Genomic DNA, 22692 nt, shown 5'->3' with positions numbered 1-22692 from the left:
GCTCCGGCCCTCTGGTGCAGGGGCGGAGCAAAGCCAACAGCTAGCTCAGGGCTCAGGCCCTCAGGCGGGGGCTGAGCAGACAACCGGGAGTTCAGGGGCTCAGGCCCCCTGGTGCAGGGGCTGAGCTGTCAACAGTTAATTCAGGGCTCAGGCCCTCTAGTGCAGGGGCTGAGCAGACAGCAGTCAGTTCAAGCCTCAGGCCCTTGGTTGCAGGGGCTGAGCAAGCAGGCAGTCAAAGAGCCCAGGCCCTGGATCAGGGCGGGGCACACCCAGTTAGCTCAGGCCCTTGGTTGCAGGGGCTGAGCAAGCCAGCAGTCAAAGAGCCCAGGCCCTGGATCAGGGTGGGGCACACACAGGGATAGCTCAGGCCCTTGGTTGCAGGGGCTGAGCGAGCAAACAGGTAAGGTACACCTAGGCTCCTGTAGCCGAGCATTGGGTGAGGGGGAAGCCTGCCACCCGTGAGCGTGGGTGGCAGGGGGGAACGCAGGCCCACCCACTCCACTGCGTTCCAGCCCGGGGCCCTAGCAGCGGTTACTGCCGCTGCTGGTCAGTGGGGTATCCAGACCGCAACACACTGACATTGGCTCACATTCGTCTGCAGCTGGACCGGGGTCGGCTACCCCCGGGCTACTTCCAGGATCCCCCTCAGAGCCTACCTCGTTCGTCGCACCGGGCTCGGACCAGTCCATCTGCATGGGCTCCTCTCGGCCAGGGGCTTGGTGGCAGGTCCGGTAGCTCCGCCGGGAAATCAGGCCAACCGCACTCGGGCGGCTCCTCCGGGTAGCAGCAGAGGCAGAGGGGTTCTGGTGCAGTCTCGCCTTCCGGGTTGGTGTAGGGGGGCTCCCAGGGTTCCTCCCAGCGACGGGAGCGGACAGGCTCCGGCGGCTCCTCCTCGTAGCGGGCCTGGGGTAGCTCTGGCCAGTTAGGGCCCTGGCCTCGGAGGTCTCCTGGCCGGGAGCTCCCAGCCGCACGCCTGCTCCCTGTGGTGGCTGGCCACCGACTGAGCTCTGGCGGCCGGCCTTTAGACTTCCTGTCCCGCCCCTTGACTTCCGGGGGGCGGGGACAGGCGGCAGTGGCTCCACCCACTCTGGTGCCTGCACGGGGGCTCCCTCTTCTGGGCAGGAGGGGAGCCACACCGACTCACTACAGGAAGTGTTATTTACTTCTTCTCATAACACAAGAACTAGGGGTCACCAAATGAAATTAATAGGCAGCAGGTTTAAAACAAACAAAAGGAAGTATTTCTTCACACAATGCACAGTCAACATGTGGAATTCTTTGCCAGAGGATGTTGTGAAGGCCAAGACTATAACAGGGTTCAAAAAAGAACTAGATAAATTCATGGAAGGTAGGTCCATCAATGACTAATAGCCAGGATGGGCAGGGATGGTATCCCTAGCCTGTTTGCCAGAAGCTGGGAATGGGTGACAAGGAATGGATCACTTGATGATTACCTACTCTATTCATTCCCTCTGGGACACCTGGCATTGGCCACTGTCGGAAGACAGGATACTGAGCTAGATGGACCTTTGGTCTGACATGATATGGCTGTTCTTATGTTCCTCTAACATAGTCTCCAGTGCTTTGTGCAGCCCCGTTTGTACAGTCCAAGGGCTGGGGCTCCCACTCCTTCCCTTGGGATGTTACATCCCAGCCAAAGATTCTAAAGCAAGGGGATGCAGCTGAAGGGGAGAAAGGCTCCTTTGGGAGAATTGCTTTTACAGAGGGGACAATTATCCCAGGGAATGGACTTCAACCAGGAGCACAACAAGGGAAAATGCTCAGAAGATAGTGGGAGAGACATCGAGAGCAGGGCCAAGTTCAGACCATGGGGCGCCCTAGACAAAACCCACATGGTGCCCCTATGGCCCTATCCTTGAGTCACGACCCTCCTCCCACTCCTTTGGGAGGCTGCAGGAATCAGAATTAAGATGAAAGGGGCAATCCACACCTCTTGAAACTATGGTTTTGGGCTGCCTGTAGACTCAGGCAGGCATCGGTTACACCCAGTTCACCTTGTCAAGCTTTCTTTGCGTCCATGAGGGCCAAACACAATGTTTGTGTTAGCTGAGGCTCTGCTCTCAGGTTGTGACTCCAGGAGCCAGGGCGCTAGGCACAGGCGCTAGTGCCCTGAGCCAGGCATCAAAACACGTTGCACATTGCACACATCTGGCAGCTAGTGAGGCAAGTGTACAGAGCAGGAATGGGATGCCTGGGCTGCTTTCCATCCTGGATTGTTGTTATTTTGTCTCCTGGCCCTTCATGCTCCTCCAGCACATTCCCATCAGACTCTCCTGTTTCCAGGCTCCAAAGCAAGGCAAAGTAAGTACTCAGCGCCAGCCTCCCTGACGTTGCCAAGGGATGTCTTCCCATCTCGCTTTAGAAGAGTAGATTAGCTTGCAGTGGCTTAGCATCAGCTTATCCTCGTTCTTGTGCCGTATCCCCAGACCAGCCTCACGCCCCAGGAAGGAGGCCCCTGCTGGAAGATGAAGCCTCATAGCAGAAGCAGAGGGAGGCAAGATGTTGGCAATGGCCGGGAGAGGGCTGGGCTAGGAGATAGGGCTGGGCGGAGGCCAAGTCATTACAGAGCTCAGCTGGAAGTAGAGCCTCAGTCTTCAGAGTCCCTGAAGGGCAGTGGCAAGAAAGTGACGTGATCCCATTACTATGAATGGGGGAGTGAGTTTGGCCTGATGGTTGGACCTGGGGGGAGCTGGGACTCTTCCATTTGCACCTCTGCCCTCAGTCCCAGTGTGACAATGACTGGGGAAATTGCTTCACCTTGCTGTGCTGCAGTTCCGCTAACCTCCCTCATGGGGACTCATGAGGCTGGACAAGTTTGCACTTATAAAAGGCTTTTAGAACTGCCGCAGAGTGACTATGGTCTAGAGGGCTAGACTTCAGGGGATCTGGGTGCTATTCCTCAGCTCTGCCATTGACTCCCTGTGGGATCTTGGGCAAGTCTCTGCTATGTGCTGTGCCTCAGTTTCCCTCTCTGAGGAATGGGGATAATGCTGCACACCCCTGTTTGCGAACCACCATCACCTCTATGGGTGACATGCTCCAGCTGTTATTTAAATACCTGGATACACTGTGCGGTACAACTTGAAAGATTACCACATAGCCCCAGCATCAGCGCTGATGCCCCAGCAGACCAATCCCCAAATTTTACAGCCCCCATCTCCCCCTTTCTTCTGTATTTCAGAGTGCATTCAGACCTCACTGTTATGGCATAGTCCTCCTCCTTTGACTGCAATTTCTAATGGATCTGCAGCCCAGCTTCCCACAGCAGAGCAGCTCAGGTGAGCTTCAGACAATCTGGGATGCTTGTGCAGAGTGAGCTTTACGGGGCTCACCCTTTGCCAGTGTTGCAACAAGCCTTCCTCTGTGCTGCCATGGGTTTGCTGAATTCCAGAGACTTCAGCTCTGCTCCAGCTCCTGCTACAGTCAGTGGGAACCTTTCCATCGGTTTGGGTATGGTGGTTTCAACGGGAACTGGATCAGGTCCTGAGTGTTTTTTGTTTTTTTTCAGAGAACAATGCCTTCTTGTTTCTTGGACTGCTTTCCCTGGAGAAATCACGTCACTAGATTGGATCTTGTTTCCTGCCTCTATGCTTGGTCATTTCTGGTGATGTAATGCACAGGGGGTTTTGAACACAAAGACAAGGAGAAGGCATCGGGGAAGCAACTGTTTTTTTCAAAAGAAACTGTTCCCTAAAAAGAAAAGAAAAAAAGAACACCCCAGGCTGATCAGCCATGCTTCGGGGAACGAATTCAGAACTGGGCCCCGTCCTTCTTGCTTGATGATTTGTGCCTACATTATAGAAAGGAATATTGCCAGGGGTTTGGTCATTATTTATAAAAATGTTTCCTTTTCACTGATGTTTATAATAAATCTTGGGAACTTGAGACAGCAATCAGATTCCTTTACCAGCATGGATCCTCCCTCCCCCCAAGTTTCTGCACTGCCTTATTATTGTAGGGCTGCTCAAAAGCACTGGGCAGAGCACAGTGGTTTGTTACTGTAGGGTTGCTTATGAGTGCAGGGCTGCACTCCCTGATTTGTTATTCTAATCACTCAATAGTGCTGGACTGTGCATGCTGGTTGGCAATCAAAGGGGGCTCACTAATCCTGGGTTGCACATACTGGTTTGTTCTTGTAGAGTTGCTTTCAAGCGCTGGGCCGCATGACCTGCTCAATCAATGGGAGTTCTGTCTGCAGAAGCACTGAGAAAGAATGGCAAGCTTTGATCTTTATGTCAAGAATCCTCAACATATTTGAATAACTGAATATAAAACTTTCTTGATTGTGAATTAAGCAACTGTCAAGTGTACCTGTTAAAGAACTACAAGTGTGCTTGAGGACAGCATTAATGGATGTACAAGTCTTACAAGGATCATTTAACTAAGTTCTTCTGTTCCTTTCCAATCAAGATGCTAGTCTTTCTTTCTTTCTTTCTTTCTTTCTTTCTTTCTTTCTTTCTTAATTCAGTGCTGGTAAAAGGAAGCAGATTGGCAGCCTCACTACACATGGTAGCTTAAAGAAAGGGGAAACATTTCATGAAAATTTCATCAACATTTCCCCACACTTTTTTGAAAATTGAAATTTTGAAAATTCCTCAAAAAACAAACAAAAACAATCAAATAGGCCTCCCCTGCCAACCAAATCCAATCTGACTAGCCCCATAGTTAGTTGAAAAATTGTTCATCAACATTATCCAGATTTTTTTTGTTTTGAAATTTCATGTCAACATCCAAAAAATGTTGATTAAAAAAACTTGTTCGTTGCCTTTTTTTCCTATGGCTTCACTACAACAAGAAGTGGGGGTTTACATCGAGATAGTGATGGAAGTGCTGTTTGGGGCACAGAACAGAGGGCTGGGAGTCAGAACTCCTGGGTTATGTTTCTGGCTCTTGCCACTGACTTGCTGTATGATAAGTTCCTTTCTTATAGTTTATCCTTCCATAAAATGGGTATGGTGGTTACCTGCACAATGTTAGGAAAGGAGCTAAACAAGTGTAGAGTGTTATTGCAAAACACCTCCAACAAGTGATGTGTTTGAAATGAAACCTGGCAGAGGCCGGAGGGAGGAGACAGCAGGATATGGAACCATTTGCTTTAGATCACCAGTTCAAACCCATTTGTTAGAGGGCAAGTGACTCCATCATCAAACCACCCCTGCAATATGTGCAGATTATCGCCTTTGTCTCAGAGGAAGGCCAAGAACTGATTGGGCCATGCATGTTGAACTGTACTCTCCCACCTTGAGCCCCAGGTCAGGCCTGAGGCACACAAGGCTGAAGGCAAAGTGAGCTGAGCTTTGCATTTTTGCTACTGGGGCTGTGGCAAGGAGAGCCTTCTGTCCCCAGAGGGATCCAAGTGAACTTGAGTAAAACTGAGATCTTGTTGGCAATGCAGCCCCTTCCCACTTTTAGCTCTGTAAGTCAAACCAGCTGGACGCAGAGTTAGATGAAGCAGAGCTCATTAAACCTTCAGCTTTATGTTCCTGTACATGTAAGTGCTTCAGTGCCCAGATACTACGGTGATGGGTACCCTTTAAGGATCCGATCCATTGTCTGCTGAAGACAGTGGAAAGACTCCAGTTGGCTTTAATAAGAGTTGGCCCTAAATTCCTGATATAAACAGACTGTAGAAAGCCCAAGGAATCAATGAACCACAAAAGTTGGAAAGAAATAGAGCAATGGAAAGTGACCTCGCTCCATAAGATAGGAATGTAGTGGAGACATATGCGTGAGGAAGCCTCTGGCAATTGTGCCTGTCTGTGTGGAGATGCAGGATGCTAGTTGGTTAAAAAATAACAGTGATTTGTAGGAATTTTTGGAAGGGATTGCTATTATTGGTCCACAGTGAGCACAGTCCATGTGGATCAGCAAGCTGCCCTGTGTGTGTGTATAGATAGATGTGTGTGTGTGTATATATATATATTAGGGCTGTCGATTAATTGCAGTTACCTCACGCAATTAACTCAAAAAATTAATTGTGATTAAAAAATTTAATCGCAGTTAATTGCAGTTTTAATCATAGTGTTAAACAACAGAATACCAATTGAAATGTATTAAATATTTTGGATGTTTTTCTACATTTCATATCTATTGTATTCTGTATTGTAATTGAAATCAAAGTGTATATTATTTTTGATTACAAATATTTGCACTGTAAAATGATAAACAAAAGAAATAGTATTTCAATTCACCTCATACAAGTACTGTAGTGCAATCTTTGTCGTGAAAGTGCAACTTACAAATGTAGATTTTTTTTTGTTACATAACTGTGCTCAAAAACAAAACTATGTAAAACTTTAGAGCCTTCAAGTCCACTCAGTCCTACTTCTTGTTCAGCCAATTACTAAGAGAAACAAGTTTGGTTACATTTATAGGAGATAATGCTGCCCTCTTCTTATTTACAATGTCACCAAAAAGTGGCACTTTTGTAGCTGGCATTGAAACGTATTTATGTGCCAGATATGCTAAATATTCATATGCCCCTTCATGCTTCATCCACCATTCCAGAGGACATGCTTCCATGCTGATGACGCTCATTAAAAAAATAATGCATTAATTACATTTGTGACTGAACTCCTTGGGGGAGAACTGTATGTCCCCTGCTTTGTTTTACCCGCATTCTGCCATATATTTCATGTTATAGCAGTCTTGGATGATGACACAGCACATGTTGTTCATTTTAAGAACACTTTCACTGCACATTTGACAAAAAGCAAAGAAGGTTTTGACAGGGTATACAGATGGCTACAAGAGAGTGGTCGAAGGTAGATACATTAGTTCCAGGTTAAGCAGGTAACCTTTTCCCTAGGTAAGATAACAGGGATTATTCCAGAACACTCAGGAACTTTCTAGAACTAATTAAGGCAGGCAGGCTAATTATGACACCTGTAGCCAATTGGGAAGCTGCTAGAATTAATTAAGGCTAATCAGGACACCTGGTTTAAAAAGGCTCTCACTCCAGTTAGTGAGGTGTGCGTAAGGAGCTGGGAGTGAGAGGATATGCTGGAGGACTGCGAAGTACAAGCTGTTCCAGAAGGCACGCTAGACAGCTACAGTCCACAGGGCCCTGGGCTGGAACCCAGGGTAGAGGGCGAGCCCGGATTCCCCTCAAACCTCCCAACTCCTGATCCAACACAGGAGGTTCCACCAGAGGGGAAAGTCTCTGGGCTTTTCCCCAACACACATGGTGGATTAGCAGAAACTGCAGGGATTGTTCTTACTCTTTTTCCCCATACTGGCCAGTGATGAGATTATCTGAGTGAACAGCAGATTTGAGCCACGAAAGTGGCCAAACTGAGGGCTACTGTGAATCTCTGAGGCAAGCAAAATCCGCCAATAAGCGCAGGACTCACCAAGGTAGAGGAGGAACTTTATCACAGTACCAATGTGAGATTTCTAAAGATAGCTACAGCACTCAACTCAAGGTTTAAGACTCTGAAGTGCCTTCCAAAATCTGAGACGGAAGAGGTGTGAAGCATGTTTTCAGAAGTCTTAAAAAAGCAACACTCCAAGGCGGAAACTACAGAACCTGAACCACCAAAAAAGAAAATCAACCTTCTGCTGGTGGCATCTGACTCAGGTAATGAAAATAAACATGCATCAGTTAGGGTGACCAGATGTCCCAATTTTATAGGGACAGTCCTGATATTTGGGGCTTTTTTTTATGTAGGCATGTATTACTCCCCACCCCGTCCCCATTTTTCACACTTTCTATATGGTCACCCTAGTGTCGGTCTGCACTGCTTTGGATTGTTATCGAGCAGAACCCATCATCAGCATGGACGCATGTCCTCTGTAATGCTGGTTGAAGGTTTATATGAAGAGACATATGAATCTTTAGCGCATCTGGCACATAAATATCTTGCAATGCCAGCTACAACAGTGCCATGAGAATGCCTGTTCTCACTTTCAGGTGACATTGTAAACAAGAAGCGGGCAGCATTCTCTCCTGCAAATGTAAACAAACTTGTTTGTCTGAGCGATTGACTGAACAAGAAGTAGGACTGAGTGGACTTGCAGGCTCTAAAATTTTACATTGCTTTATTTTTTAATGAAAGGTTTTTTTGTACATAATCCTACATTTGTAAGTTCAACTTTCATGATAAAGAGATTGCACTACAGTACTTGTATTGGGTGAATTGAAAAATACTATTGCTTTTGTTTTTTTTACAGTGCAAGTACTTGTAATAAAAAATGAATATAAAGTGAGCCCTGTACACTTTGTATTGTGTTGTAATTGAAATCAATATATTTGAAAATGTAGAAAACATCAAAAAATATTTAAATAAATGGTATTCTATTATTGTTTAACAGTGTGATTAATCGTGATTAATTTTTCACTTGAAAAGCCCTAATATATATAAAAGGCTCCAGAGGCAATGATGGAATTACAGGCCGGTAAACCCAACTTCAGAACCAGGGAAATTGGTTGAAACTATAGTAAAGGACACAATTATCAGACACCTAGATTAACACAATTAGTTGGGGGAAGAGTCAACACAGCTTGTGTAAAAGGAAATCATACCTCAACATGTATTAGAATTCTTTGAGAGTGTCAACAATCATGTGAACAAGGGGGATACAGTGGATATAGTGTACTTGGACTTTGAGAAAATACAACAAAGGCTCTTAAGCAAAGTAAGCAGCCATGGGATAAGAGGAAAGGTCTCTCGTGGATCAGTAACTTGTTAAAAGATAGGAAACAAAGGGTAGGAATATAAAGTCCGTTTTTACCATGGAGACAGGTAAATAGTGGATACATCCAAGCAGGGTGCCGGAACAGTGGGGGACCAATAGGCCAGGCCCATCCACTTTTTGCCACGAGCCTGACCCCTGCCCGTCCTCTTCCTCCCAAGATCCTGCCCCCCGGCCAGGCCAGAAGCTGGAGCCTGGCTCAGGTCAGAGCATGCCATCTGAGTCCCCCGCCCAGGGCAGATGGAGGGTCCGTGGGTCCCCACAGCTGCCCGGGTGGCTCTTATCATGGCCTGGCTGCAGCTCTTCGGCCCCCAAGGCCCCACCCCCAGGCTGTAAGCCAGAGCTAGGTTGGAGTAAGAGTTGTGCAAGCAGCTGTAGGAAGTCATGGACCCTCCACCAGCCCTGGGCAGGATACCCCGGGGTCTGGGACATGGGCCAGGGGCTGCTGTCAGGTCCCCCACCCCAGGCAGGTGAAGGGGCCTGGGCTCCCTGTCCCAGCTGGCCAGGGGGCGGGGCCTCAGGGGAAAAAGGAGGAACAGGGTGGGGCCACGGAGGGGGAGGGGCCTTGTGGACCCCACTTTTAGAAAGAATCCATCGCCCCTGCTCCCAAGGATCTGTACTGCAACCAGTGCTGTTCAACATATTCATAAATGATCTGGAAAACGGGGTAAACAGCGAGGCGGCAAAATTTGCAGATGATATAAAAATTATAGAAAATAGTTAAGTTCAAAGCTGGTTGTGAAGAATTACAAAGGTATCTCACCAAACCACAGAACTGTGCAACAAAATGGCAGATGAAATTCAATATTGATAAGTGTAAAGTCATGCACAGTGGAAAAAATAATTCCAACTATACATACAAAATGATGGAGTCTAAATTAGCTGTTACCAGTCAAGAAAGATCGTGGAGTCATTATAGACAGTTCTCTGAAAATATTTGCTCAATGTGCATCTGCAGTCCAAAAAGCTAAGAGAATGTTAGGAACCACTAGGAAAGGGATAGATTATAGGACAGAAAATATCATGCCACTATATTAATCCATGCTGTGCCCACACACAGAATAATGTGTGCAGTTCTGGTTGCACCATCTTAAAAAAAGAACAGGAGTACTTGTGGCACCTTAGAGAAGCCCACTTCTTCGGATGCATACAGAGTGGAATAAATATTGAGGAGATATATATACACACATACAGAGAAGTGGGCTGTAGTCCACGAAAGCTTATGCTCTAATAAATTTGTTAATCTCTAAGGTGCCACAAGTACTCCTGTTCTTTTTACGGATACAGACTAACACGGCTGCTACTCTGAAACCATCTTAAAAAAGATAGAATTGGAAAAGGTACAGAGAAGGGCAACAAAAATGATTGGAGTATGGAACAGCTTCTGAACAAGGAGAGAACAGGACTACTCCACTTAGAAAAGAGACGACTAAGATTGGATATGACAAAGGACTATAAAATCGTGAATGCAGTGGAGAATGCACAGTCAATCTGTAGAAGTCGTTCTCAGAGGATGTTGTGAGGGCAAAAGATGTAATCTGATTCCAAAAAGAACTAGATAATTTCATAGTCAGAACCTTGCACAAAAGTGTTAGCTCCCTCTGGACAGCAAGGGTCTCCGCAAGACCCACGCACAGCAAGTGCAACTATCACACTGCAAACACCAATCATGCAGGAGGCCTGCTGTGAAACCTGCCCACCAGCTGGCAGACACAGCATGGGGGGAATCAATCTTATCTATTGTGTCCATAGCACACATGCATCAGTGTATTGGTGGGCAGAGTGAGAGTATGTCATGTGTGACTGGGGAGCAGCGTGCAAGGAAGCAGCCAGCCATGGGAGAGGTCTCACAGGGCAGCTTGCTGAGCCACATGGACTGTGCTCACTGTGGACCAATAACAGCAGTCCCTTCAGACAGGCACAATTGCCAGAGGCTTCAACTGAGTTGTGCCTGAATGAGGGCTGCAGGATTGAGCTGCCCTGCTGATAACTACACATGTCTAGAGCTAGAGACCAGGAAGACCTGGGTTCAGTTCCCAGTTCTGCCAGTGACCCATGTAGGATGTTGGGCAAGTCCCTTCACCTCCTCGTGCCTCAGTTTCCCCACCTGTAAAAGGGGGATAGTGGCAGGGTCGGCCTTAGGGGTGGACCACCCAGGCAACTGCCCAGGAGTGTGATGCACAGATATTGCTCAAATCCCTCCCACACAATGTTTCTCCATGCTCCCCTAGGGGGCTGTGAGTGGGGAAGCAAGGTGCAACTCCAAGCACTTACGCAGCCTAGGTGGGAAAAGTGACCTGGATGCAGGGGCCCCTGATGTCAGTCCTCACTTCCCCCTACAGCTCCCTAGGGGTGTGCGGAGGAGCAGTGTTGGGCAGTGGGGAGAGCAAGCAGCAATGCCAGCTGCTTCATGCTTCTAGGTCAGTTTCCCCACATGTGTGCAGGAGAGGGGTGCAGGGCTTAAGGGGGCACAATGCAGGGGTTGGGACACAAGAAAGAGGCAGGGGTTGGGGATACAGGTGGGGGGTCAGGGCAATGGGAGGCGCTGCACCCAGAGGGGTCAGGAGCACCAAAATGCTAGTTCACACAGGGTGCCATTTTCCCTGAAGCTGGCCCTCATTAGCAGTACTGAGCTCTGTAGAGGAGCCGGACTCAACCCTGCGGCGCCTCCTGCTGGTTGTCCGGGGAATTAGCTCATCAGCCTCTGGAGCGCCCTCTGCAGGCCAGTGATCTGCCTTGTCCTCTTCTGGCCCCCATGTCCCTCCCAGGACCCCAGTGCCCCTTGCTCTGGGTGCTGCCCCCTGGCAGTACCCACACACTAGGTCTCCCCTCCCTGGGGAACCCCCACCCACTATCCCCACCTTGCCTCAGCACTAAGCCACTGCCAGTCACCAACTAGCCCCCGCTCCCTGGGGCAGACTGCAGTATAGGCCACTCAATCACTGGCAAGGAGGGTTTGGACCTGTTGCTGCCTTGGCGTAGCCCTGGGCTGCCCTCTGCAACCCCCAGTACCCCTTGGCCTTCCGCTAGGCCACAGCCTGGGGCTATCGAGGCTGGAGCTCCCCAGCCTTTCTCCAGCCCTGCTCCACTCAGGTACCCTGTGTCTAGCTCCCTGCAGCCAGGCCCTTCTCTCTCTGAAGACAGAGAGAGACTCTTGAGTGTTTGGCTCCCTGCCTCTTATATAGGGCCAGCTGGGGCCTGATTGGGGCGTGGCCCAGCTGTGGCTACTTCCCCAACCAGCCCAGTAGCTTTTCCCTTTGCCCCAGCCCTCTGCCAGGGCTGTTTTAAACCCCTCAGGCAGGAGCGGGGTAACCACCCCGCTACAAGCTCCTTTGTAAATTGATTTGAGATTACTGATGAAAAGAGCTAGGTATTATTATTACTGACTGTTTCCAAAGAGGGAGGAGTTTCGAGGGTTTGGAGCGAGGGACCCCAGGATTCTATTTCCAGCACTGCTGCCATTTTACTGGGTCACCTTGGGCATGTCACTTACTCTGTCAGTGCCTTGGTTTCCCCACCTATAAAATGGGAATAGTAACATGGACCTACCTCACACATGGTTCATTCGTCAATTTTGCAAACTGCTTTGACACACACACACACACACACACACACACACACACACACACACACACACACACACACACACACACACACACACACACACACACACACACACACACACACACACACACCTCTGGACTGGAACATGGCCACTCTTCTCTACTAGCAACACTACCCAACAGTTTATAGGAGGAGACTAACTTCTCTAACTGACGCTGCTCAGGGACTTGCAGCTCAGCCAGAATGTAATTACTCAGCCTGGAAGCTGGCCAGGACACTGGGGCTAACACCTTCTGTGAAAAGTGTCACAGGAACTTTAATGCCCACAAGCGGTCAGGCCCTGGAGTTTATGGCTCAGTGGAAGGACACAGGAGCCCCACCTGTGAGTGCTGAGAGAGCAGTGGAGGGAGGGGGTCTGTTATTCCACTGGTACCCTGAACTCATATGTGCTAGTGAATGTGAAGAAAAATCCCAGCCCTCCAAACCAAGCTGCCTACAGAGTGAACACAAATCCCTGTGGGAAACCAAGACAGCTATGCTGGATTGAGCGGTTGCTAGGTGACCTGAGTACATATATGGAAAGAAACATGAAAATAAATCTAATCAGAGACATGTGGAGGCAAGGGGAGGAAAGATGTTCTGATGCAGAAACTGCTCAGAGCAGAATGGCCAGGCCTCCTGGAGACAGCCCTCTCCTTGACGGGAGCTGAGGAGGCCAGGCAATGGGATGACCCCTTCAGTACCCCGCCAGGCAAAAGATCACATCTTCTTTAGATGTTTTATAAGGGGTGGTTGTCCCTTGCCCTATTCTGTTCCTTATCTCGGATGGAGAGATTGGCCAGAGACACAAAGTTCAGACCCAAACATTTCAAGCTAGCTTTACTCCAGTTACCATAGTACTGCAGCAGCGAAGTGGCATCAGAGTGCACTTCATGAGGGTTTGAGGTGGGCTGGTAGGCGCACCCAAGTGCTGCCACAGCTTCGCTACTCCAGTGCCTGACCTAGCTAGCTCAAAACTAGCTCTGGTACATCCACATGAGCTGCAATCACACCCCAGAATCGCACTGCTGATGTACCCTTAGAAGTTGAAATTTAATGGCCCTGGAGCGCTCTGGTCCCAGGTCCCATTTGGGAGCAGCTGCCAGGCACCCTGCAAGAACCACAGGTTTTGTCTACCTGGTTTTGGGGGCAGGAGAGGGGAACTGAGGGAAGATTGGGATGGTGTTTGACTCATGGAACAATCCTGTCACCAGTACAGTCCCCTTGGTTCTCCTGGCCAACCAGTCCACTGACAGAGAGAGCTTTCCTGGGATGACTGGTCACTTATGAAAAATACCCTTGAGAGAGGGGGCAGTGTAGCCAATTCTCACAATTTAATCCCAAGTCTCATGATAATTGGTGTTTGTTTTAAATCTCCAGCTTCTGGAATCATGTGATGATGATGATGCTTTAATTTTTTTAAAGTAAGTTTCTGGTCCTTGTGGTTGGAGAGAGAAGCCTGAGGACAACCAGAAAGCAAAGCAAAAGAACCTCAGATTTATCAAGGATTTTTTTAATCACACAAGTTTTAGGGCCTGACTCGCAATTTTTGAACTTTCTGGATTGACCAATGAGGATTCTCGTTATTGTTTCAATTCCCCAAGTCACACATTCCCTGTGGATCTTTGTCTGGATTGCTTAAGGACAGAAAAGTAAAACATGTAAGTGGGTTTCCAATGAAAAGGTGTTAAACTAGATCAAGAGGCGAGAAGGACAGAAAGAGACAAGAGACAGAGACAAATGGCAGCAGATGGAGCGAAAGAGAGAGAAAGAGAAATAGAAGACTTAAATATAACAAAAGATGCAATGGAGAAAGTGTAGCAAGTGCTGGAAATAAATATTAAGGTAAAAGGAAGGAGAAAGAGAATGGATGGGGAAGAGGAAAGAATTGACACCAGAGAGCATGTTAACAGCAGAGAAAGAGAGAAAAATAAATGGTAGTGTAAATGGAGGAAAGAGCATGGGGGTTGCGTTTATTTTAAAAAGTTCACATGTGTTTAGTATTGCAAGTTGACAAGAATATATACACACTCAGCTCCCCTTTGCCTCTGCAGCCCCTTGAGCCAGGCCAGAAGGAAATGAGGTCAAGCTCATAAAATTAGCCCTTTGTTCAGTGCTGCTTGCATGAAACATGGACTTGGAGGGATCTGATCACAAGCACATGCTCAACGCCAGCTATGCCCGTGAACGCTGGAATTTTCCAGGCACAGAATCTCAGCAGAGGCTGGGTTTCTTTCTGAGCTGAAGACACCTGCTCAAGGTGGAGTTCCACCCAGACAGTCCCACTCCTGCCACCCAGTGAGTTCATGGCATTTTGGGAGGAAGGGAGGGAAAGGTACAGTGGAAAGACTTGCTAGGTCTCCATCACTGATATCTAAGTTCGAGTGGTTGGACACCGCGGAGGTGCCTAGAAGATTTCTCAAACATCCATCCAATTGTTTGCTGGTTGCATTGGGGTCCTTGAGTTAAATGTGCTTTGGATCAGGTCCACAGCATTGCAGTGTCATCACCTGACATTTGGGCCACATGGCTCCTATTGTTGCATCATGCTGCTGGGCCCCATAGCTCTGCCCACAGGCAGAAGGAGATCAGGCTGAAGTTTAGATTCTATAACTTCAGTGAACTTTGTAGCCAACAGCCGAAGCCAGGCCTGAGCTTCTCAAGTTCAACTCCTCCTGGAGCCTCTCATCTCTGTCCCAATCCTGCCTTCTCCCTCTGCCCAGAACTGACCACCCAGCTGGACTTTTATAAGTTTACAGTAGGCCCCTGTGGAGATTTTTGGACAACATGATCAGTTCGGGCCTCCTGTGACCCTTTTCCTCAGCAGTAGATCACAGGTATGTTTACTCCTCATTGACTTTTGCCTTGAGTGTCATGTCCTGATCACTAGAGCTGGACACAATTTATCAGCTGAAACTTCTTTTTCTGGCTGAAAAACACGTTTGTGTTGACCAAAACATTTTTCAAATTCCAGTTGAATTTGCCAAACTGGTTGTTGTTGTTGTTGGGCGGGGGGGGGGGGGGGGGGGAGAACAGAAAAAAATGCTGAAAGATCATAAATGTTTTGTTTTGATATTTTTGAAATGAAACATTTTGATTTTTCCACTTGAAATTCTGTTTTGTTTAGGATTTCACTGAATTTTTATTAATAGGTTAAAAAACCCCAAACCAAAACAAAATGTTTCAGCTCAAATTCAGTCTTTTGTCTGATCTAAATTAAGTTTTTATTTTTTATTTTTTTTGTTTCACTGAAAATAATTATTTTGGGTTGACCCACAATGATTTTTTCCCTGATTTTTTGGTTTGGCCACTGAACCGAAAATTCAGGTATTCACAGAACTCTATCCTGAAGGGTCAGAGTGAATCTCAGTGACTCAGAGACAACAAGGAGTCTGGTGGCACCTTAAAGACTAACAGATTTATTTGGGCATAAGCTAGGGTTATCATATGTCCAGTTTTTCCCGGACATGTCCGGCTTTTCGGCAATCAAACCCCCGTCCCGGGGGAATTGCCAAAAAGCCGAACATGTCCGGGAAAAATACCAGCCGGGCACTTCCTCTCCCGCGGCTGCTCTGCTCCTCCCCGGACTCAGACTTCGGCTCTGTTTAAGAGCCAAGCTGCCCGAGCCAGTGCTACCATTTGCAAATTTAACACCATTAATCTGGGCTTGAATAGGGACTGGGAGTGGCTGGCTCATTACAGAAGCAGCTTTTCCTCTCCTGGAATTGACACCTCCTCATCTATTATTGGGAGTGGACTACATCCACCCTGATTGAATTGGCCCTGTCAACACTGGTTCTCCACTTGTGGAGTAACTCCCTGCTCTCCATGTGTCAGTATATAATGCCTGCATCTGTACCTTTCACTCTATGCATCTGAAGAAGTGAGGTTTTTACCCATGAAAGCTTATGCCCAAATAAATCTGTTAGTCTTTAAGGTGCCACCAGACTCCTTGTTGTTTTTGTAGATACAGACTAACACGGCTACCCCCTGATAAGTGACTCAGAGAGATTCACTTGGCTTTATAGCTGAACCATATGCTGGCCTGGGCTCACTTGAAAACCAGATTGCATTGACTCCAAAGGTTTTTTAAACTCTCAGTGAATCTGAATGCAGTCATTGCTGTGGGAATGAAACCACAGATTTGCCCCAGTTTCACCTGGTTTCAGAATTTCTTGTGAACATTTTGGACATCTCTGCCAATCATAAGTAGGAACCTTTCCTAAATCTCTGAAGTTTCACCCCTTCTCTTTGAGAGACCCTTGTGTTGACTAATATATGCTGGCTAGCATATAAATATATATCATATTAATAACATGTATTATCCACACCATATATATTAGTATCCATTAAGCACTAGTAACATTAAGCACAGTGATATAACCTAAACTGGACTATACTATAAGATTGTTCACTTATAAGTATATTAAGTATCCCATAACTCCTTGTATTTGCTGAAATAAACATATGGCATAAGCAGATAGAAAACTTGTCAAAATCAAGAGACATTCGTTCTATATCTTAGTACATGCTAGGAAGTTCCTTCATGGACCAGTACCTGGAATGCTAGTATCCACAACAAAGATAAGGACAGAGCAGAAGAACAAATTAGGGAACTGGGACAAACTAATGGGTTGGATTTTAGTGATGTATAAAGAGATGGTCTGAAGTAAATAGGATGAAATTCAATAAGGACAAATGCAAAATACTCCATTTAGGAAGGAACAATCATTTGCACACATACAAAATGGGAAATGACTGCCTAGGAAGGAGTACTGCGGAAAGGGATCTAGGGTCATAAACTAAATATGAGTCAGCAGTGTACCACTGTCACAAAAAAGGCTAACATCATTCTGGGATGTATTAGTAGGAGTGTTGTAAGCAAGACACGAGAAGTAAATCTTCCGCTTTACTCCATGCTGATTATGCCTCAACTGGAGTATTGTGTCCAGTTCTGGGCACCACATTTCAGGAAAGATGTAGACAAATTGGAGAAAGTCCAGCAACAAAAATGATTAAAGATCTAGAAAATATGACCTATGAGGGAAGATTGAAAAAAATGGATTTGTTTAGTCTGGAAAAGAGAAGACTGAGAGAGGATATGATAACAGTTTTCAAGTACATAAAAGGTTGTTCCAAGGAGGAGGGAGAAGAATTGTTTTTCTTAACCTCTGAGGATAGGACAAGAAGCAATGGGCTTAAATTGCAGCAAGACTGATTTAGGTTGGACATTAGGAAAAACTTCCTAACAGTCAGAGTGGTTAAGCACTGGAATAAATTACCGAGAGAGGTTGTGAAATCTCCATCATTGGAGATTTTTAAGAGCAGGTTAGACAACCACCTGTCAGGAATGGTCTAGATAATACTTAGTCCTGCCATGAGTGCAGGGGACTGGACTAGATGACCTCGCGAGGTCCCTTCCAGTTCTTTGATTCTATGTGTAAATTGTAAAATCATATAAAAAATACCAGCTGAAACATGTAACTTGGGGATCACACCTTCTGTGTTAAGTGACATCACTGCACGGGGCAGCTTGGAGACTGGTATTATATAGAAAGAACCTTTTTCTCGTACCATATTAATAAACCTCACTGACATTGGTTATTTGGTCTTAGTATATACTTCATAATGAACCAAATCATGGTCAAGCCATTGACTACACAACTGATCAGCACTTGTCACCCTACCTTCTTTAACTTCTCAGATAAAACTATTTAGATAAGCTCCTACTTACTTTGTGACTCTAGGCCAATCACTTTGCCTCCCTATGTCTCAACTTCCATGTCTGTAGGATGGGGCTAGAAAGATAGAATGTCCATACAGTGCACAAAACCAAGCTCACACAATCCAGTGATCTGGCTGCTTGACTAAAAGGTGATGTAACCAGCTCAGTTATTGGGTTGGACTTTTGTAAATTCCTTTCAGGCCATGAGCCGTGACTTGGGTGGATTGAATGTTTAAAGAGATTAGAAACAGCAATTAACATTCTAAAGGTGATTTTACCAATTAAAAAACCTGCCTGAAACCGCCACCAAGGGAGGCCATCAGGAAGCCAGAGCAAATCACGGAGTACAGGAGTGAAAAATGAAGCCCTGGGGGCCTCCAGTGGGAGTTCGAATAGTCACCCAAATCCCTCTTGGGGAGTGCTCAGCGAGGAAAGAACAGACACCAAGAGCAGCCCCCTCCTCTCCTGCTAGAACTTCCAAATGAATCAGCAACACCTCGTGATCAACAGCACTGATGCAGCTGAGTTGACAGATTGATTGATCTTAGCATGGACACTGATTCCCATACAATCTTTGGCTTCTCTGCTGAGAATGTCAATGAGAGGGCCAATTAATGCCAATTGTGAGACCAGTTTTCATGATGTGAGACCCATATTGATTAGGAACTGGACTGAGACCCACCAATTAATCACATATAGTCCCCCAAACCACTACTGATGGCTACAGTTCTTGGGCTCTACCATCCATGGCTGGCTCCAAACAGGTGTCCTCGGTTTCTATAGTCCGTTACTCCTAGATTGTCTGCACTGAGACATCCCAGCCACACCTTGCTGCACTGCCAGCATGGAACCTGTAGCCTTTGCTGAGCAGCAGCAGCACACACAGGGCCATCATACTCATCCAGTCTACACCAGCATGTAGGGCTTCCCCAGGGGAACTGAGCGTGGAGCTTGGAGAGGTTTCTTGGTTCTTGCGTATCAGCCAGCCCATTCTGGATGTGCTTATCTCAGTAACCACTAGGAAGCTGGCTAAAGGAATCACAGGGATCAGAGGGGTCTGGTGAGCTGGGGTTTCCGTGGGTTCATCCAAATTATTTGGGGGGGAAGGGGGAGTTAAATTCCACGGGTTTCCTGTCACACACGCTAGCCTTTGTTTTAAGTTCCAACTTAAAACAAAATATGCAAAGCAAACCTCAGCCAAAAGCTACAACACTGGCCTATTTTGGGGTCAAAATCATGTGAAACCACTGAGTGTCCCTGTTCTGACCTTGACGATGCTCATCACACCAGACCCTCCTGCACAATGCAGTGCTAAATAGTGCAACAGAGCCTGTACCCTATCCCCTGTACAACTGCAGAGCAGTCCATGGTGCAGAATACAGGCAAGAAACAGGGCATAATTACAAATCGGTTCATAGCTGGAGTGCACTGCAATTGAAATTTCACGATGCAGTGCTTCTGAGCCAAGGAGCACAGCACACATCACCCCCACAATGCAGTGCTTCTGGGCCCCAGGAGTACAGCGCAGCTCAGCCCCCGCGATACAGTGATGCTGGGGCCCAGGAGCACAGTGCAGTTCATAGAATATCAGGGTTGGAAGGGACCTCAGGAGGTCATCTATTCCAACCCCCTGCTCAAAGCAGGACCAAACCCAAGACAGATTTTTGCCCCAGATCCCTAGATGGCCCCCTCAAGGATGGAACTCACAACCCTGGGTTTAGCAGGCCAATGCTCAAACCACTGAGCTATCCTTCCCCATGATGCCATGCTGCTGGGCCCAGGAGTACGGTGCAGCTCAGGCCTTGCGATGCAGTGATGCTGGGCCCAGGAGTACAGCGCAGCTCAGGCCCTGCGATGCAGTGATGCTGGGCCCAGGAGTACAGCCCAGCTCAGGCCCTGCGATGCAGTGCTGCAGGGCCCAGGAGTACAGCGCAGCTCAGGCCTTGCGATGCAGTGATGCTGGGCCCAGGAGTACAGCGCAGCTCAGGCCCTGCGATGCAGTGATGCTGGGCCCAGGAGTACAGCCCAGCTCAGGCCCTGCGATGCAGTGCTGCAAGGCCCCATTCTCAGGTTTGCCACCCAATTCACCCTGATCTATATAAGGTGTTAACAGGGTGTTGATCACCCTAGTGTATAATGGCACCTTCCCCACATATGCCCCCACCCACTACCTGAATATGCAGGAATGCCTCCCTCTGTCCACCACTGGCTCTGCTCAGACCCTGGGGTCCCATCCTCATTACTCAGGCAGCCGAACTGCAGTAGATGACTTGGGCTGCTGTGAGCAGCTGGGCTGCTTGTGATTCAGGTAGACCCTCCTGCCCACAGTGTCCCGGGGAGCGGAAGGGAGTTGACGCAGGTGTAGGGGAGTCTCTGCTCCCACAGGGCTCTGCCCTCTGGCGTGTCCCTGAAAAGGCTGTGGGTGAACAGGACATAGTGTGTGTCTAGCTCAGGTACTATGCAGCATTCCTTCCCCCTCCCTCCCTCCCCCCCACACACATAGCCCTCAGGGCCAAGGACTCACCCCGTCCATTCTGAGGGGGTCTGTAAACACTGCCCACGCTGACCCGGGCTTGGTTGTCAGATATCACTTGTGGGGCTTCCGGGCTCCTCACAGGAAGGTAGGGTTCGGGTCGTGGAGACCCATAGGGATCCAAGCTCCGGAAAGGTGGCTGGGGTTCCACGTTGTGGGGCGGGACATAGGGCTCCAGTGGCACATTACCATAAGGGGGGTATTGCCCCAATCGTGGGTCAGTTCCATACCCGGGGCTGGCCCCCAAAGGGGACCTTGGGCTGAGCTGTAAGTTGTCCATAGCGGGGACCCGTTGTCCCATTGGCTGCTGGTTCTGAGCTGCCGAATAAGGCTCTTGGAAGCCTTGCTCTGCGGTGGCACCAGTGTCATGATACAAGCTGTGGGAGTACCTCCTATCCAGCCCATCAGCGGGCTGGGGCTGTGGGGGCACTGCCACATAGGGCCTCTCTGGAGCAGGATAGTAGCCTTGGGCTCGGTAGGGATTCTGGTCCTCCCCATACTCCTCATGCTGTGCCCTGGACTGGAAGGGGTATAGGACACCGACACCAGCAGCAGCTGATGCAACAGCACCCCCTCCGTTTCCTGTGCTTCGGTAGTATAGGTAGCCTTCGTCATAGCTCCGAGACACCTGGGCATCATAGGGCTCATGCTGGTTCCCAAAAGGGGGATGGGGGAAGGGGAACTGTGAGTAGGAGGGCTGCCCAAAGGAGGAGTGTGAGAACGAAGAAGAGGCGGCGACGGCAGCAGCAGAGGAGCTGGTCTGTCGTTGCCAGCTGGTGGATGGCCTGATCCGTTGGGAGCTGGTGCTGTCTCCGACGGGCCCTTCACGCCAGTTCTCCGGGACTTGGCCAAAGCCGAATGGATGCCGCGTCTGGCCCCGGATGGTGTCTGAGCCCGCCCTGACTGGCAAGGTTGGCGCTTGCCTCCTGAGGTTCCCCTGTCCCCTTCTGCTTTGGCTCCTCGGGGTGTCGGCTAGCAGGACCCTGGTGCTGCCATCCGCCGGCTCCTGGCCAGCGGGCACATACTCAGACCCTGTGTTCAAGAGGCTGTACACCCTGCCATTGTTCTCCCACTGGATCATCTGCCTCCACCGGTTGCCGTCTGTGTTGCTGCTCTGTGGCTGCTGCCCGTGGACCAGCAGAAAAACCCCGCAGCCCATCACAGCCCACCAGTCCCATAAGCCACAAGCCGTCATTGTGGCCAAAGAGGAACGGATGCTTTAATGGCTAGTATTTGCAAAACCAAACCAAAGAGGCAGCCTGGATGGCCTCTGCCAGCTGTTCCTCTCTCCAGAGCCTCTACCGCTGCTTCTTGATGTGAACAGCTCTAACTCTGTCCATTCCTGGCCTGTTCTAAACTGCACAGCTCTCCCGCAGGCTGCATGGCCAGGCCAACATATGTGGAATTGACTTGGGAGATGAAAGGAGGAAAAGAGCGGCTTTTGGTCTCAAGGCTTCAGTAAAGTTTGCAGGGCTTCTCCGTGAGTGGTTTTCACATTGCTGCTATGTCCCGAGCAGGGATGTTCCTCTCTCTCTTTCTCTGGGCTGGATGGATTTACTCCTCCTGATCTCAATGAATAAGTCTCCACTGGGTCCTAGAGCCCATCAGTTTCCAGTAATTCAGCAGCACTACACAATTTCCCCAACACTATTTTATATATGGTGTTTGAGTAAAACAGCCTCAAGATGGAACACTATTTATGAGCAACAAGTGTCTGTGCAGTTCAGTGCAATCGTCGTTTCTTCCTGAAACAGCCAGCTTGAATAAAGCTGACTGTTTTAACAGTAATGGGCACTTTTTGCCCAGAGATCTCAAAGCTCTTTACATCAGAATCCTCCTGTTACTGATGGAGTCAGTGAGATGCTCAGTCAGGTAGAGTGACCTGAAGGTCACAAGAATGAGTTAGTGACAGATCTGAAGGCAGACCCCCACCTTTCCTATCTCGCAGGACCCCATTTCAGACTGCAAAATTCAGACCTGGCTACTGATACCCCGCAAGTCTGGGGCTGTATAGGTCCAGAGCCCATCTCAAAATGAAATGCATTCCTGGATTTCAGAGGTCTTAAGGCCAGAAAGGAACATTCTGATCTAGTCCAACCTCCTGTATAGCCAGGCC

At 48.3% G+C, this 22692-nt stretch overlaps 1 protein-coding gene across 1 annotated transcript in view; it reads right to left on the bottom strand.

Annotated features, from left to right (window-relative positions):
- LOXL1 (lysyl oxidase like 1) overlaps positions 1-22096 on the bottom strand; it is a 43413-nt gene extending 21317 nt beyond the window's left edge. Inside the window, exon 1 of the mRNA XM_054042607.1 lies at positions 20568-22096. Within this exon, the coding sequence (XP_053898582.1) occupies positions 20568-21771 (1204 nt within the window). The 5' untranslated portion in view covers positions 21772-22096. The remainder of the gene's footprint in view (positions 1-20567) is intronic.
- Between the last annotated feature and the right edge of the window lie 596 nt (positions 22097-22692).

Source organism: Malaclemys terrapin, chromosome 10, assembly GCF_027887155.1.
Source record: "Malaclemys terrapin pileata isolate rMalTer1 chromosome 10, rMalTer1.hap1, whole genome shotgun sequence".
In the NCBI taxonomy this organism is placed as follows: Eukaryota; Metazoa; Chordata; order Testudines; family Emydidae; genus Malaclemys; species Malaclemys terrapin.
The sequence above is the reverse complement of the archived record's forward strand: the minus strand, read 5'-3'. Positions and strand labels throughout refer to the sequence as shown.